The sequence below is a fragment of the Rattus norvegicus genome, chromosome 3 (genome assembly GCF_036323735.1).
Source record: "Rattus norvegicus strain BN/NHsdMcwi chromosome 3, GRCr8, whole genome shotgun sequence".
Classification (NCBI taxonomy): Eukaryota; Metazoa; Chordata; class Mammalia; order Rodentia; family Muridae; genus Rattus; species Rattus norvegicus.
This window is the reverse complement of record NC_086021.1, coordinates 84,039,584-84,054,071: the sequence shown is the minus strand read 5'-3', so window position 1 is coordinate 84,054,071 and position 14,488 is coordinate 84,039,584. Positions and strand designations below refer to the sequence as shown.

General features: G+C 40.4%; 1 protein-coding gene across 1 annotated transcript; it reads right to left on the bottom strand.

Moving 5' to 3' along the window:
- Positions 1-1,062: 1,062 nt before the first annotated feature.
- On the bottom strand, positions 1,063-2,461 carry Pdcd5l1 (programmed cell death 5 like 1). The gene has a single exon (NM_001126290.1). It carries the CDS (start codon positions 2,453-2,455, stop codon positions 2,075-2,077), a length of 381 nt encoding a protein of 126 aa, NP_001119762.1. The 5' UTR covers positions 2,456-2,461; the 3' UTR covers positions 1,063-2,074.
- Between the last annotated feature and the right edge of the window lie 12,027 nt (positions 2,462-14,488).

The window sequence follows — 14,488 nt, the reverse complement described above, 5'->3', positions numbered from 1 at the left end:
TCTTCAAATTACAATGTGAGCTACGCGTATTGGTTTCCACTCTTGTCCTCCCATGCAGAGGCCTTCCCCCTGCCTCACCAAGTCCCTTCCCACCAGTTCTGAACGCGTCCCACTCTACCCTACCATGCCTGTTTTATTTGCACTGCTTACCACTGTGTTCGCACTCTGCCTCATGTTCCAGCCTTCACTGAACACTGGCTCACCGGCCGCTGTCATCAGTTGGTGTGACTCTTTCTCATCAAGTTGGGCGGGTCAAACACCTCATGCCTCAGAGCCACATCCAGACACAGAACTGCTCATTTTCCTTCTCTTCCTGTGAGGGTGATGGCTCTTTTTATAACATCACCATATATATGTAGTGTTGTGACGAATATAAACATGCCACTCATTGTTCACATTCCTTTGTTCTTTATAGCACCTCGGGCATCCTTTTTCTATCCCTATGCCCATTACTATATGAGATCACACCAGTCATCATTCACACTCCCACAGGAAACCCTGGTTTCTCTTTGGCATGTTTCCTAGAGATTGAAACATTCCATTCTGCAGGGCTTAAGATAGAAGGTAAACAACTCAAAAAAGCTTCAGGAAGTCCCTGAAATGGACCAGGTTCACTAGGCCCCTCCCTCCCTAGTGTAAGTAATGAAGACAGAGAGTAATTCTCAGACAAAGAAAGCTATTAAAAAAATGTCTGAGACCAGCAGTGCTTGGAAGAAGCAAAAGCCAGCTAAGACGCCTGGAAGTGATTAAGACCAACTGTGAGTTACATGGATAGAGCACTCTCCAACCTGTTGAGCTGTCTGGAGGCTGTACCGTGAGCTCCTGGTTTGAAGGTTTGTGAGTTCTTTTCCATGCCCAGGAGGGCTTTGGTGGTAAGTTATCTTTGAGTTATGTTCCTCTAACTAACCCCAATAAAACTGAGTGGTTAACTAAGTTCGACTTTGGTGGTATCCCTACTTTGGTTTGTCATGGGCTCTCTATGCAGCATAAACAGGCATATGTGTGGTGTCTCTCCCCAAAATGTCTTATCACACAACAATGTTTTTGATCACTTCAATGATGTTGAAGTTTGTTAGTTACAGAGTTTATTTCTACCTCAACCATTTTCCCACCAGAAAGTCAATGCCTTCTGAAATATTCCATGAGCTTCAGGTCATCCGCCCTTATCCCCAGACTCTCTCAGTTCTTTTACTTCTATCTGTGTTTCTTTCCTTTCTTCATCCTCTTCACCATCAAGATGCCAGGATTTGAACTCCTTCCTGCACACACTTCCTACTCCCCACTTCCTTGAATCTACTAGTGAAATGCCTAATTGTGAAATGTCTACTAGTGAATCTGAAGACTAAGTGTGTGCCCATTTTTGTCTTCCTTCCTGTACATGGCTGGAGAAAATGAACAGAAATCAATACACTTCATTATGACATTATGAACCACCCTTGGCTCGCTGGTCCTGGTGTTCTGCATGGCAATTGTTCTGCTGATTTCCTGTTGATTCTGTTGTCAGGGTGCTTCCCCTATGCCTATGTTCTCCTTCTATCTTGGGCATGTCTGTCTCACCCTTGTCTCAGGAAGGACGGTTCATAGAGGAGTTAACTGGAACTTTCTTTATGTCTCTCCCGTGTGTGCACATTTCTCCACTTCTGTCTCCTTGCTTTTCCCCTTCCATTTCTAGAGATGTTCCTCCTTTGGCCCAAAGCCCTTCTGGTTCCTGTGTGCTGGGGCCTGGCTTCCATTGCTTCTTTACGTCTAGTACTTCCACGGGTCATTGTCATGTGCTTTTTTGTCTGATTTAGCTCCTCCCCAGGAAGGTCTCTTTAAAGTCAGCCTTGTATATCCCTCCTGCATCCTACGATATCTCACAGCTTGCACATCTCAAAGTGAACTCACCGTCTAGCAGTCTCTGCTCACTCTTTCTTGCTTCCTTCCTTTCTTTCATTCCTTCTTTCTTTCTTTCTTTGAGTTTGAGGTACAAGTTTATTTTTTCAAAAAGCATATATAGACAGGGAACAAAGTAAACATTTACAGGTGGTAACTGTCCTAGACACTGCTCCGTAGGTCTGTCTAAACTGTCCCGTTAGTAATCATCGTCTTCATCTGAGTCCATTACTTTCCTTCTGTTAAACGTCACTGTTGTTTTCTTTTCTGTCTGTTGGCTAACTTTTTCAAGTATTTCTATTAAACCTGGTTCTGACACCATCCCACTTAGCAGTCCATACTGTGCCATCTGTATAAGATAGTTCTCCACTGCTTTCATTTTTTCAGGCTTCACAAATGCTAAGTTAGTTAACCTGGCCCGGGCCGACTGATCCAGAACTTGGGCTAAGATACTGTTTCTCACTTCTGCTTCCCTTTGTTTTGCTTGATGTTGGGCTGGATCATCAGGATCTCCGTGCTTGGCGTGCAGCTCGGCCAGCCTCTGCCTCCTCAGCGCCTCGAGTTCTTCTTCGTCCGCCATGGCGCAGCTGTCCCATGTCACGCAGCGGCCGTTGGGCGGGGGGGAGGGGGGGGTGTCGCGCAGCCGCACTGGCCCTCCTGTACGCTCGGTTGGAATCACTTCTGCCCTCTCTGTTCTTTCAAAATCACACTCTTGTGTACCTCATTTGAATAGACACAGACACTGCTTGCTCTCGCTAGATCTGAAGCCTTTCTGCCATTCTTAGAATCACTACTTCTCACTTTGATACAGTTCTGCTTGTAATTTTTTTTTTTATTTCCAGAGCTTTGGATTTTATTCAAAAATTCTTGTCTGTGCCCAGATTTTGTAGTGTTTCCCACATGTTTTCTTCTAGCAGTGGCTTGCTGCTGATTTCTGAGTACCTTAGGAGTAGAGGCCCTCCCGTCCTCTGCTTATGACTGTGTTCTATCTAACCTCACTTTCTGTGACTGAGCTGTATTGAATTATTGGTTTCATTAAGCAAGTTTCCCACTCTCTCATTGACCTTCAAACAGATGATGGAATAGTTTTTATCCATGTCTAAAATGTTCTTCCTTCTCACCTTGACCTCATATGAATTTGTTTCAATTACAACATCTGTTCTGGGAAGTCGTTCGTAACAATTCCAGTCCAGACAGATGCCTCTCTGCTGTCCACCCATGGAACAGGGCAATTTTCTCAGCTTCAGCCCATCAGAGTGCGTTGTCAGCATGATTGACTGTTTGTTGCATTAAGAACAGATGATTGGAGTGCAGGCCTTGTGTTTACCTTTGAACTTTTAGTGTATGGCACACTGTGTAGTGTTTATCAAGGGAGCCACAAATATTTGTTGAGTTAATGAATTAGTGACTATCTGGAAGTGTCATGCTGGGAAAAGGCAGCCATCTGTTTTGCTCAGCAACTGATAATCTCTGCCAGAACAGCTTCATTAAAGTTGAACAGGTTAGAAACGAGTGGAGAATAGAGAGGCAGAGGAAAGGTTAGATTCATCTGTTGAGAAAATTAAATTATTAAACAATTTAATTCACAAAAGCAATAATACAGAACATACAGGACTGTCCCCTCGAGAACCATGGTTCTCATAGAAAGTTAAAAAGTTTGATGGGGGTTAGGGTGAATGTTAAAGAAATATCATATTTCCGGCTAAGTAGTAAAAGTGTAAGATCTAATTATTTTTTAAATTATAGTTTTAATAAAAGTTAACATAAATACTCTGTTGAATGTTTAATTAATAATTTTGCTATAAAAATGGTTCACTTTTGTGAGGAAATAGGAAGTAGGTAACAAATCCTTCTTTCTCTTTGTCATACATGTGTATAAATATGAATTATTCATGAATATGTATTTATAAATATATGCATATATTCTTGCTTTACACATATGGACTCTCTTTTTATACCCCTTTCAGCAACTATTTTGTTTAACCTAGAAGTGTAATTCCTATATCACTCTGTAATCAATGCATATGCAAATACCTTAACCTATTTTTATATTTTTTTTTAATTTTTAATCAAGACAGGTTTCTGTTTGTAGCCCTGGATGACCTGGAATTCACTTTGTAGACCAGGCTAGCCTTGAACTCACAGATCTGCCTACTTCTGCCTCCTCAGTGCCGCAATTAAATGTGTGCCACCATAGCCAGCTTGCATCCCCATACCTGTCTGTACCTTAAGCATTTAAAATTTAAAATCTATCATATAGGAGCTAGGGAGAGGGGTCAGATGGTAAGTGCCTGCTTAAAAAGCAAAAAGATCTAACTTGGGATCCCCAAACCTAAGTCAAAAGTTGGACATGAAGATGCACACCTGTGATCCTACTGCAGAGGAAGGGGAGACAGGAGGACCCCAGAGGTTGGTGCCTTCCTTTTCTAGCTGTAAGCACTGAACGTAGACACCACCCCCGTCGAGTCCTTTCTGTTCATAATCCCTAAATCATTGCTGTGACTTCTTTTGGCATCAATTACTGTTACTCATTTTTTAATTTTATGTAAATTTAATCATGCAGTGTTTCTCTGTGCTTGGTCCCCGGAACTCAACATTTATCTATGTCATTTACTAGTCTGGATTTCTTTTCCATTGCCATGCTACATTATTACACGAATGCGAAACAACTTGTGCTTTTTGCTTTTAGGAGATACACGAGTTCCATGTGAGTGAGAATATCATAAATATAGCGGCTGGGTGCATTCTTGGGAATGCCTTTTTGAAAGTACAGTCACATATTTCTGTTTGGTATTTGCACAGAAGTCAAATGGCTGGGTATCAATAGAAGTCACATATTCAGTTTTAGTGGATATTGTCACAGAGGTTTTCAGCAGAGTTGTCACAATTAATGCACCCATATCAGTATGTGTAATATATGTATGTAAAGATACAGCATTTTTATGTAAAATAAATTTATTTAATACTGATTGAATCTAATATTTGTTTCCTTATTTAAATATATCTATAATCATATTATTAAAATAAAATAAAGGGTGCTGAAGAGATGGCTCAGAGATTAAGAGCACTGGCTGTTCTTCCAAAAGACTCAGGTTTAAATCCCAGTATCTACATGGCAGTTCACAACTGTCTATGATTTCAGTTTTGGGGTACTTGACACCCTCACACAGACATACATGGGGACAAAACACCAATGTAAATTAAAAAATAAAATAAAATGAAAATGAAACAGAATTTTAAAATTCACTCAGAAAGTGTTTTACCCCAAATAGACAATAGCATTATTGAAAGATCAGTACAATGAAAGATGTCACAATGATTAAATTGTATCCCTTAGAGAGAAAGAGCATATACATATAGGCATAGGACCTACTTTGTTTCAAGTGGGACAACTGAAATTACATGGATATTTAAAGTAGAGGGAACTCTGTGTAGATAATGGGCCGTCCTGTTGAGAGGAGACTGAGAAGTCACCCTAGACAGCTGCAGCGTCTCTGGGCTGTAGTCATAAAGAGAGACATGGAATCCTAGACCCCTGGGCTCAGATGTCTAAAGGGAGATCATGGTCAGCCTGTACATGTGGGAAAGGCCCTGGAGCAGCACAGTGCTTGTCTAAGACACCAAAGGGGTAGTGAAGCCTTCCCTGCACTCCTCCTCTCCTGGTGCCTCCTGTTGCCAGTGCCGGGAAGCTATCCTACAGGAAACAGGAGCTACAGGGCAGTGTGTGTGTGGGTGAGGGCGGGGGGGGGGGCAGGGCTGTGCCAGTAGAAAATAAAATAAAGATGACATCCCAACCAGAGGAGACAGAAGGGTTTCATAAACACTGCTGGATTCAGTGACCATTATTATTAAAACACCATGTTAAACTGACATTTATTTCCCACTGCATTCTAGGAAAAAAAAAGTACAATGAAGATATAATTAAATGCGAGTTGAAGCATATCTGAAGAACAAAGTCATGTGAAAAAATCGGAAGAAATACTTACAATGCATAAAAGCAACGAAATGAATCCAAAAGAAATGTTGACACTCTAAATTGAAAAGAACTGTACCCACAGTAACACCTGAATTAAGGGACTCTCGAAAGTGAGACAATTATTTGTAAAGACTAACGCTTTTGCTAGGAATGCATGGTCCTTCATAAATGGTTAATAAAACAGCATGGGAAACAAGTGACGAAATGCAACTTCCCAGTAATCAAAATAATTCAGACTTAAATCCTGATATTTGTACACTGAACTGACAAATACTAAAACGTGTTGTTTTAACTCCGCAGTTTAAACCCTGTCACTGCAGCAACAAACAGGGTGGTACACGGCCATTAAACAGTGTTGAGAAATATCAATGCTGAGCATAATACTCTTGATAGCGTCAAAATGAAAACACCAGCATTTACATTACGCTAAAAATTAATTACAAACCAAGTAACGAGGCACTCAAATAAATGGCATAAATTTCTAGAAATAATGTGCTAATATTGTAGGAAGTAGGTCAAAATGATTTCATTGACTATGAGGTAGAAGCACATTTTATTCAAGTGCACATGTTTTTATATTTTCACATGTTATGCAGGGGACCTCTGTAATCGTCACAAACACGTATGCAGATGAAGGGGTGTATTGGGGTAAAGGGGTACAGAGTTCTAGATCGATTGCTTATGAGGACAAACAGGTATGTATTGTCAAGTGAGATGGAGAAGAGCTAGCAGAGGAGAACTAACTGAAGAGCAACGGGATTAAAAAAGGTTGGAGAAAGGAGTCTTGGAGGTGGGTAATCACTCACACGGTGAACAAAGCCAGGCTTGGGTACGCGAGTACAAGAAGTAAAGTTCTAGAAGGCAAATGTGTAAACCACGTCTCGAAGGTGTTCTAGCTTCAGGATCCTGGTTTTCATTTCCTTTTATGTTCACCCCACGTTTTTAGGCAGCAGCTCCATGTTTGAGAAGCAGGGTTGAACATGCGATTCACCGAGAATATGGAAAGGCTTGGGCTGTGGGTATAGGAAGGAGAGAGAGAATTGCTGAGGAAAGCGAAGGTTAGCTCGTTGTCTTGAAGGTCTTTTGGAGGTCAGATAGCTCATCTGTGATGGCAGCAGAGTTCCCTATGGTTGTGCAATAGGAATGCCTACTTTTAGGAACAGATGCACTGATGGCTCTGGGGGCGACTTTTGAGAATTCACCATGTGTAAATAATTGTGGAAAGAGCTAGGAACTCCAAAGTTTGGAGAAGTTGAAGCTTGTGCTGGAAACTCTACTGAGCAGGAAAGATGTGAGCCCTGGAATATGCATGAAGGGTACATGAAAGGGGACCAGGACCCTGCAGGAAAACTATACGCCATGAAAGAGAAGGAGAAACATAGTCTCTGTCTCCACAGAGCACCCACAGTCTCAGAAGTCAACTTCTGCCATCCACTTGCCTCTGCCTTACGTTTCTGGCTTGTTTGTGTCTTTGTGTGGAAGGGAATTTCCATTACTGAGGCTACTCTCTGAGAGAGAAGATTGGTGACATTGGAAGAGCGAAGGCAATCCAAAGTGTTAACTCTTGGAATCATGGTGCATGCTTTTTGGTAACTTTAGAACTAACTACTTCTCTGAAAGATTGCGAAGTCCAAAGGATTAATGACACTGGCAATGGCTCCTGCGAGCAACATTACCAGCGTGTTCCTTGGGTTGGAGCCCGGTGAAGGCGTTAGTGGAACTGTTGCAGCTCAGGGTGTCAAACTGAACTGCTCTTAGGAAGCATCATCCTGTAGAGATTTGAAGGAATGGCAGGCAGGGACTGTTTGCATGACAGTCAGGGCTCCCATGGACGGTAACCGGATGCTTTCAGCTCGTTCCCTGTCTACTTGAGACAGTGGCAGGGAAATGTCTCGTCATAAACCTTTGATGTCAGAAGATGACTTTGCTTCACGCTCTACCTCGTGGGCTTACTCTTCTTACCTGAGAGGGTCTGTAAATTTTCTGAAATAGGAACAGAAGCCCATCTGATACTACACCTTCATTTCATTGAAAGAATAAAGAGGGAGAAGTTGTTTCTGAATCTTATGAAGGATGAATCAAGAAAGATTTATGGCTTCTTGTTGTCATTGTTGTTGTTGCAAGCCTGACTGCCGAGCGAAGACAGTTGTGCACGCACACACCTTGACATTGCACGCATGCCAGTTGCTCACCCAGCCCTCACAGCCGTGGACCTTCCTTCTAGTCTTACTCTTTGCAGCTAGACGTTCACATCCGAACTCTGGTCCTCAACTTTCTAGGTCATGTTTTCCTAGATCCATGCATCTAGTAGGCCTCTTCCCAGTGAACTTGATGAATTACCATCAGTTGCCCCATGTTGCTTTCTTGAATTTCAGTGCGTTTGGCATTTGTTTTCTCTGCGAGGAAAGTCTGACTGTGTGTCTTTCTGTGATTGATGCAAACTCGCTCAGCACGTGTGAATAAAACTTCCATTGCTCCCTAGAAATAAGTAACAGAGCAGAAAACTGTTTGATTTAATATTTCACTGCTGAAGATTAAATAGCTCTCCTAAGTACATTAACAGTGCTTTCGAACTCAAATTGTTTACTTTCATTTTCACGGGAACTGTTGAACTATTTCAGCTCCCTGCGGTCCAGCTGTGCGTTTTAGAGCCGGCCTGTCCACAGACCGCCCTTGTCTATGATAGTGTCTCTGTGATAAGAATGACCCGACTGAGTCATAACCTTGCAGGACTTAAGCACTTGCGTGTACATGATCCACTGATTCTCATTTTCTCTCATATTGCCTTTGTAGAATTCCAACCTCAGAACTGCCCAAACCTGGTTCCTGCCTACACGGATAATTTTCTTATGTGTGGGAAGATGCAGACCTCTTAATATCCAAAAGAAAAGCTAGTATGGTAACAGCAGAAGTAACCAAAGGAGTTCAGCACCAGTGGCAAGTTCTGGTTTTGGTGGGATTTTGTTTTTTTGAGATGAGGTCTTGCTACTTAACTCAGGTTGGCCTGAAACTCATGGTCAGTCCATCTCAGCCTACCCGGTATTGGGATTATAGACATGAGTCACTAAACCTGGCTTACTATTGTGACTTCAAGGAAAATAAATCCCACTAAACATTTTATTCTTAAAATAGCTTTATTAGCCTTGGTAACATTTGAGATTCCGATTACTAAATAAGTAATTTATGAGTGTGTTCATTTCCCAGCTTCAAATAAAAAAAGAATACTTCTAGTACTTAATATACTAAAAAGACACTAAAAGCATATACAGTCATTTATATTTAAAATTATGCCTGCGTATGTCTATCCACATATGTTAGCATACACTGTGATGGCTTGGGTATGCTTGTCCCAGGGAGCGGCACTATCAGGAGGTGTGGCCTTGTTGAAATAAGTGTGTCAGTGTGGGTGTGGGCTTTAATACCCTTGCCTAGCTGCCTGGAGGTCAGTATTCTGCTAGCAGCCTTCAGATGAAGATGTAGACCTCTCAGGTCCTTTAGCACCCTATGGATGCTGCCGTGCTTCTGCCTCGATGATAACGGACTGAACCTCTGACCCTGTAAGCCAGCCTCAATTAAGGTTTGCTCTTATAAGAGTTGCCTCGGTCAGAGTGTCTGTTCGCAGCAGTAAAACCCCAGTCCAAAGATACACTCATGTTTAGTAAGAATTGATTTGATAGATATTAAAACATAAATCTTGAACTCAACCAAAATGCAATCAAGAAGTGACTTTTTAAAAAAAATGCAAGGTATATTTTAAATAGAAAGTATTGTATATATAAATTGATTTTGTTTGAAAATAGCTTCTTTCTATGCAACTTTATTAGCAATGCTATTAGCAATTCCAATTGTTTTCTACTCTGAAGCAGAAATACAGAGTGTGATCCGGAGTATCAGGGTTCACACCCCAGGAACATGTCAGACTCAGTGAATTCCAAGGAGTAAATGGAACATTAAACCTAAGAGACGAGGCCTGGAAAGGTAATACCATCAGAGAAATGTCCATATGAACCCGACCTGTCATTCCCTCATCCCCTCTGAAACCATGGACTATAGCTTCCCCTCCTTGCAGTAGCCTGCGAAGGGTTCATGCTGGGTCCTGCCCGCATGCGCCGCCCGCTACTCTGCTCACTTACTCTCAGCAGCTTTGAAAGGACAGTACATTAATTGGAATAATAAGAAATGAACAAATTAGTGTCTTGTGTGGATGAAGAACATAAAGTTGAGATTAGATTCATCACTGAGTTGCAGAAAGCCCAAAATCACATAGTCAATTAAGCTGGGAAGTTGTGTCTCCTTCCCACGAAAGACATCCCGTGACCTGGCAAAGCACTGTGTTCGCAATGTGGACCCAGCAGAACCGCTGTAGCCTGTGGCTCCTGTCTCCCTCAAAGAGCTTCCTGCTTAAACTCTCAGGTGTCGGCGTGATTTCTCCTCAGTAGGTGTGGACTCCAGCCTCTAGGAAGGAAAGCAGTGCAAAAGAGGAGACTGCCCTCTTTGCAAATGATCATTAGCACTGCAAAATTGATTTGGGGTGCTGGTGTGTCATAGCAGAGAAATCTATTAAACGATTGGTCTCCCTACCATGATTCCATAAGTGACATGGCAAAATTCATGAGCTACAATTATATAAAATGTAAAATCTAGCATGTAACTATATTATAAGCATACATATTTATAGTTTCAATGGAATATATAAGTAATCAAGTATAATATATAATAAAATAAATGCAAAACTAGAAAGATTTATCCACAAAAATCAAGAACCACAAACATAGAACCTCAGCTTCCTAGTATTTTTAATATGCCTGGTGTTTGTAAAATATACTGTTTAAAAATAAGTCATATTTTAATATAGCAATACCTAGCATGTTTACATATGTTACATTATTCTTCTAAACAACGTATTAATACTTAGAATGGATTACACGGCTATCATCTGAACATTATTTTAGAATTAGTTTCATTTTTTTTCTGTAATTGTGTCTGAGTATTGGTTGTGTTTTAAAGGTTCTAAATGTTATAACAGCTTCTATATCTTTTCACTGTGGTATAGCTCGGCCTCCACACGCAGCTGAGTCTTTTCTGAACTTGTTGTATTGCTAAAACATTAAAGTGCTCGTTTTATTCCCATTAATATCAGTATATTTTAAACCCTGCCTACTTATAATCTTTGTGTTTTCCTCTGATTGAACATACCTGTGGATCACTTTCAAATGAATCACTATTAGCTTCACTGAGGCATGTCAGGCTGAGTCATTTATCTGATGAAATACTGTGTTATACAACCAATTTCTGCAAATCTGCTAGAGAGTTCAACTAATTTGTTCTTTAGAAACTATGGTAGAATAATTATGCTTTGATTTTGTAAATTAGCCAAATGGGATATTATTTATAATACAATTCAAATGAAAACTGCTATTGCATCAGGTGGCACTTCTTAGCTTCTTGTTTAATGGACCTTGGTTAATGCATTATGCATGGGAATTGGCACAGCGTGATCCACTGGGCTTTACCGGGGGCAGAGAAACCAGTCCTCTCCTCCATTGTTTTCATTGTTTAGGAAACAGTAAGAATCAAATTAATTTATTTCCACAGACATTCAAATGTTACTTAAGGGTTCATATGATAGAGACAAGTTGCCTATGCATGCTTACCTCAGTGAGAAGGACGATCGTTTGACGCTCTCTCCGCCGTCACAGCATGTATGGTTGTACTTGAAACACTTGACACGAGGCAGAGATTATTGTTCTATTCCACATCTGAGAAGACTGTTGTACAAAGAGCGTAAAAGAACCATTCGAGAAAGGCGAGAGGGGCCTGGAGCGGTGTCTCAGTGTTTATCCTGCTGCTCTTGCAGAGGACCTGAGTTTGATTCCCAGCAACCAGCTGATAGAGTGACTGACCACCGACCATCTGACAGACCATCTGACCGACCCTCCCACCGACCATCTGTTATTCCAGTCCTAGAGCACTTCCCTGCTGTCTTCCGGCCTCTGGAGGCGCTGTGTGCTTGTGGTGCCTAGACATAGAAGCAGGTAAAAACCCATACACACTAAATAATAAAATATAAAGATTTGGAAAAAGAAAGGTTAGAGGATAACTATTCACATTCTAGTCTAATTCCTAATCTCATCCACTGTACAGGTCTTCTTCATTGTGCAATGTCATTCAATCGTCCTCCCCTCCATCCTTAGATTTTTCTTTCTCTGTTGCTGGTCCCCCCCAACCCCCAGTCTACTAGTCAACTACTATGAATAACTTCCGTTGGCCTTCTCTCTTACACTTAGTTTGCTGAGGACCACTGAAGAGATCCAGAGGCATTGGCCACTTGTCTCTAGTTCTAGTTCATCCGGAAGACTGCCCCCTGTATCTTTTTTTTTTTTTTTTTTTTTTGGTTCTTTTTTTCGGAGCTGGGGACCGAACCCAGGGCCTTGCGCTTCCTAGGCAAGCGCTCTACCACTGAGCTAAATCCCCAACCCCACCCCCTGTATCTTTAATGGTTTTCTGTCTCTACTGCAAGCTTGAGTTCCTTAACTTCTTGTACCACGATTTTTGATCATTTAACTAATTCCAAGTATTAGTTGTTAACATCTTACCAGTATCATAGAACAGCTACCAAGAACAAGAAAGTGACTGAGGATATTAAAACTAAATTATAAACTCTTGACCCTTATGTATTTAAAGTTTTCATTATTTTAATTATTTTACTATTTTTTTTCAATTTGTGTGGGATCTACACTGAACTTGGGATGGTATTTTTTATCTCTTACTATTTCCCCAGTCTTTCTTTGTTCTTCATGATCTTATAGAATAACTATTGTTGTCCCCCTTACAAAGAAAATGTTTAATTTCTCAATTAAATAGGGAAAGCTATTTGGCACCAATTCATAGCAGCACATTTTCTAATGATTAGATATCTGTGATTATTACAAAATTGACATGGTTTCTACACAAAGATAAATAAGTTTTGATTTCAAAATGATTGTATACAGTGAAATTAAATCGATTTTTATTTGAGACAGTGTTTGATGACGTCAGAGTCCTGGTCTCATGCAATCTTGTCTCAGCTGTCAGAGTAGTTGGGAATAGATGGTATACATATAACACCACATCCAGCTTTGTCTTCCTTCGTTTTTGAGAAGAACTCTTTTTACCTTTATTTTTATTTATGCACATGTGTCTCTGTGTGTGGATATGTGCACTAGAATGCAGGTGGTGTGGAAGCCCCCAGACAACTTCATAGGCCCTGAAACTGGAACTATTAGGTGGTTGTGGACGTCACCATGTTGGTACTGCAAACCAAACCTGGGTTCTTCTGAGCCTTAGCCTCTCTCCCTCTCCTTTAGATGCGTATTTTCTCTTTTTAATATACGTACCCTTTTCATGCTTGAGTGGAAGGATTCTGATTGAGCTATGTGTGCTCTTTCCCGGGGGTGCTTAATCTCCAGCCTCGCTGCTTTTACTGAGAAGTCCTTTCTTGCTGCCAGTCTGTTTTTTTACAAACCTCTAATTTTTTGTCTTTGATTGCATTTTTTCTTAGAGTTTTTTAGTTGTAATCTTCTTGTTCATGAGCACTCACTGGGCTCTAAATATTTAAGTTTAAACTATGGCTTGTTGTGGTTAGTTTTGGAAACCCCGAATACTGCCCTGAGACTTCTGAAATTCTAATTTCATGAGTAATTATTTTTTGTTTTCCTTTTGATTTTGTTTGTTTTTTCCTGTTCTCTATTTTTTTTTCCTTCATGCTTAGGCCATAATGTTTCCATTGGTAGCTTAAAAACAAAACAAAACAAAACAAAAAAACCCAACAGCATGTCTTCTCTGTTCTCAAATCCCACAGATTCAGTGCCTTTGATATTTTATTATTTTGGTTAGAAAAACATAATGAAATTTACCATTTCAACCACTAAGTGCAGTTTAGTTGTGTTAAGCATATTTATATTTCTTGGAAACTGACATCCAGAATGGGTCTATCTTTCAAAATCAAAATCTGTGTGCACAAAAGGATATGTGTTCCCCTCCTTCCTCCTCCTCATGATCTCTGTATGGATTTAACACTTTGGGGAGGTCATGTCAGCAGAATTATGCACTATTTGTCTTTTGCTGACTAGTTTCTTTCTATTAACCTAATCTCATGTGTCATCAGTGCCAGAGCATCTGAGAGGACTTCCTCTTTTTAAAGCCTAATAATATTCCTTTGAATGTACAAATAGTATTTTGTTTTTCTATTCATGTGTTGGTGAACTTTGGGTTATTTCGACTTGTTAACTACTATATATAATATTTCTGTGATTTGCGGGAAACAACAATGATGTTTTAAGACAACATTTTCTTTAATATCTACTTAAAGCAAGTTTGCAAGTGTCCATTCATAACATATTCACATAGGTTCCATATTCATTCCCTGTCAACATTATGTGTAGTAGTTAGGGTCAGGGTCAGCGTCATGCCAAAAAAATATTAGTCTGTCAGTCACTGTTTCACATGTCAATCTATGAAAATTTCTTCTGAGTAGAAATCAAGGCATAACTTTTTTATTTTATGTGGCATGGTCACAATTCTGAACACATAGTACATACCTAAGGGTAATCTGGGAGTTATTGTAGACCGAATTGTGTTTTCTCCCATCCTAACTCT

Excerpts from the sequence above, each read along its gene's own strand:
- Pdcd5l1 (NM_001126290.1), bottom strand. The coding sequence starts at position 2,455 with ATGGCGGACGAAGAAGAACTCGAGGCGCTGAGGAGGCAGAGGCTGGCC.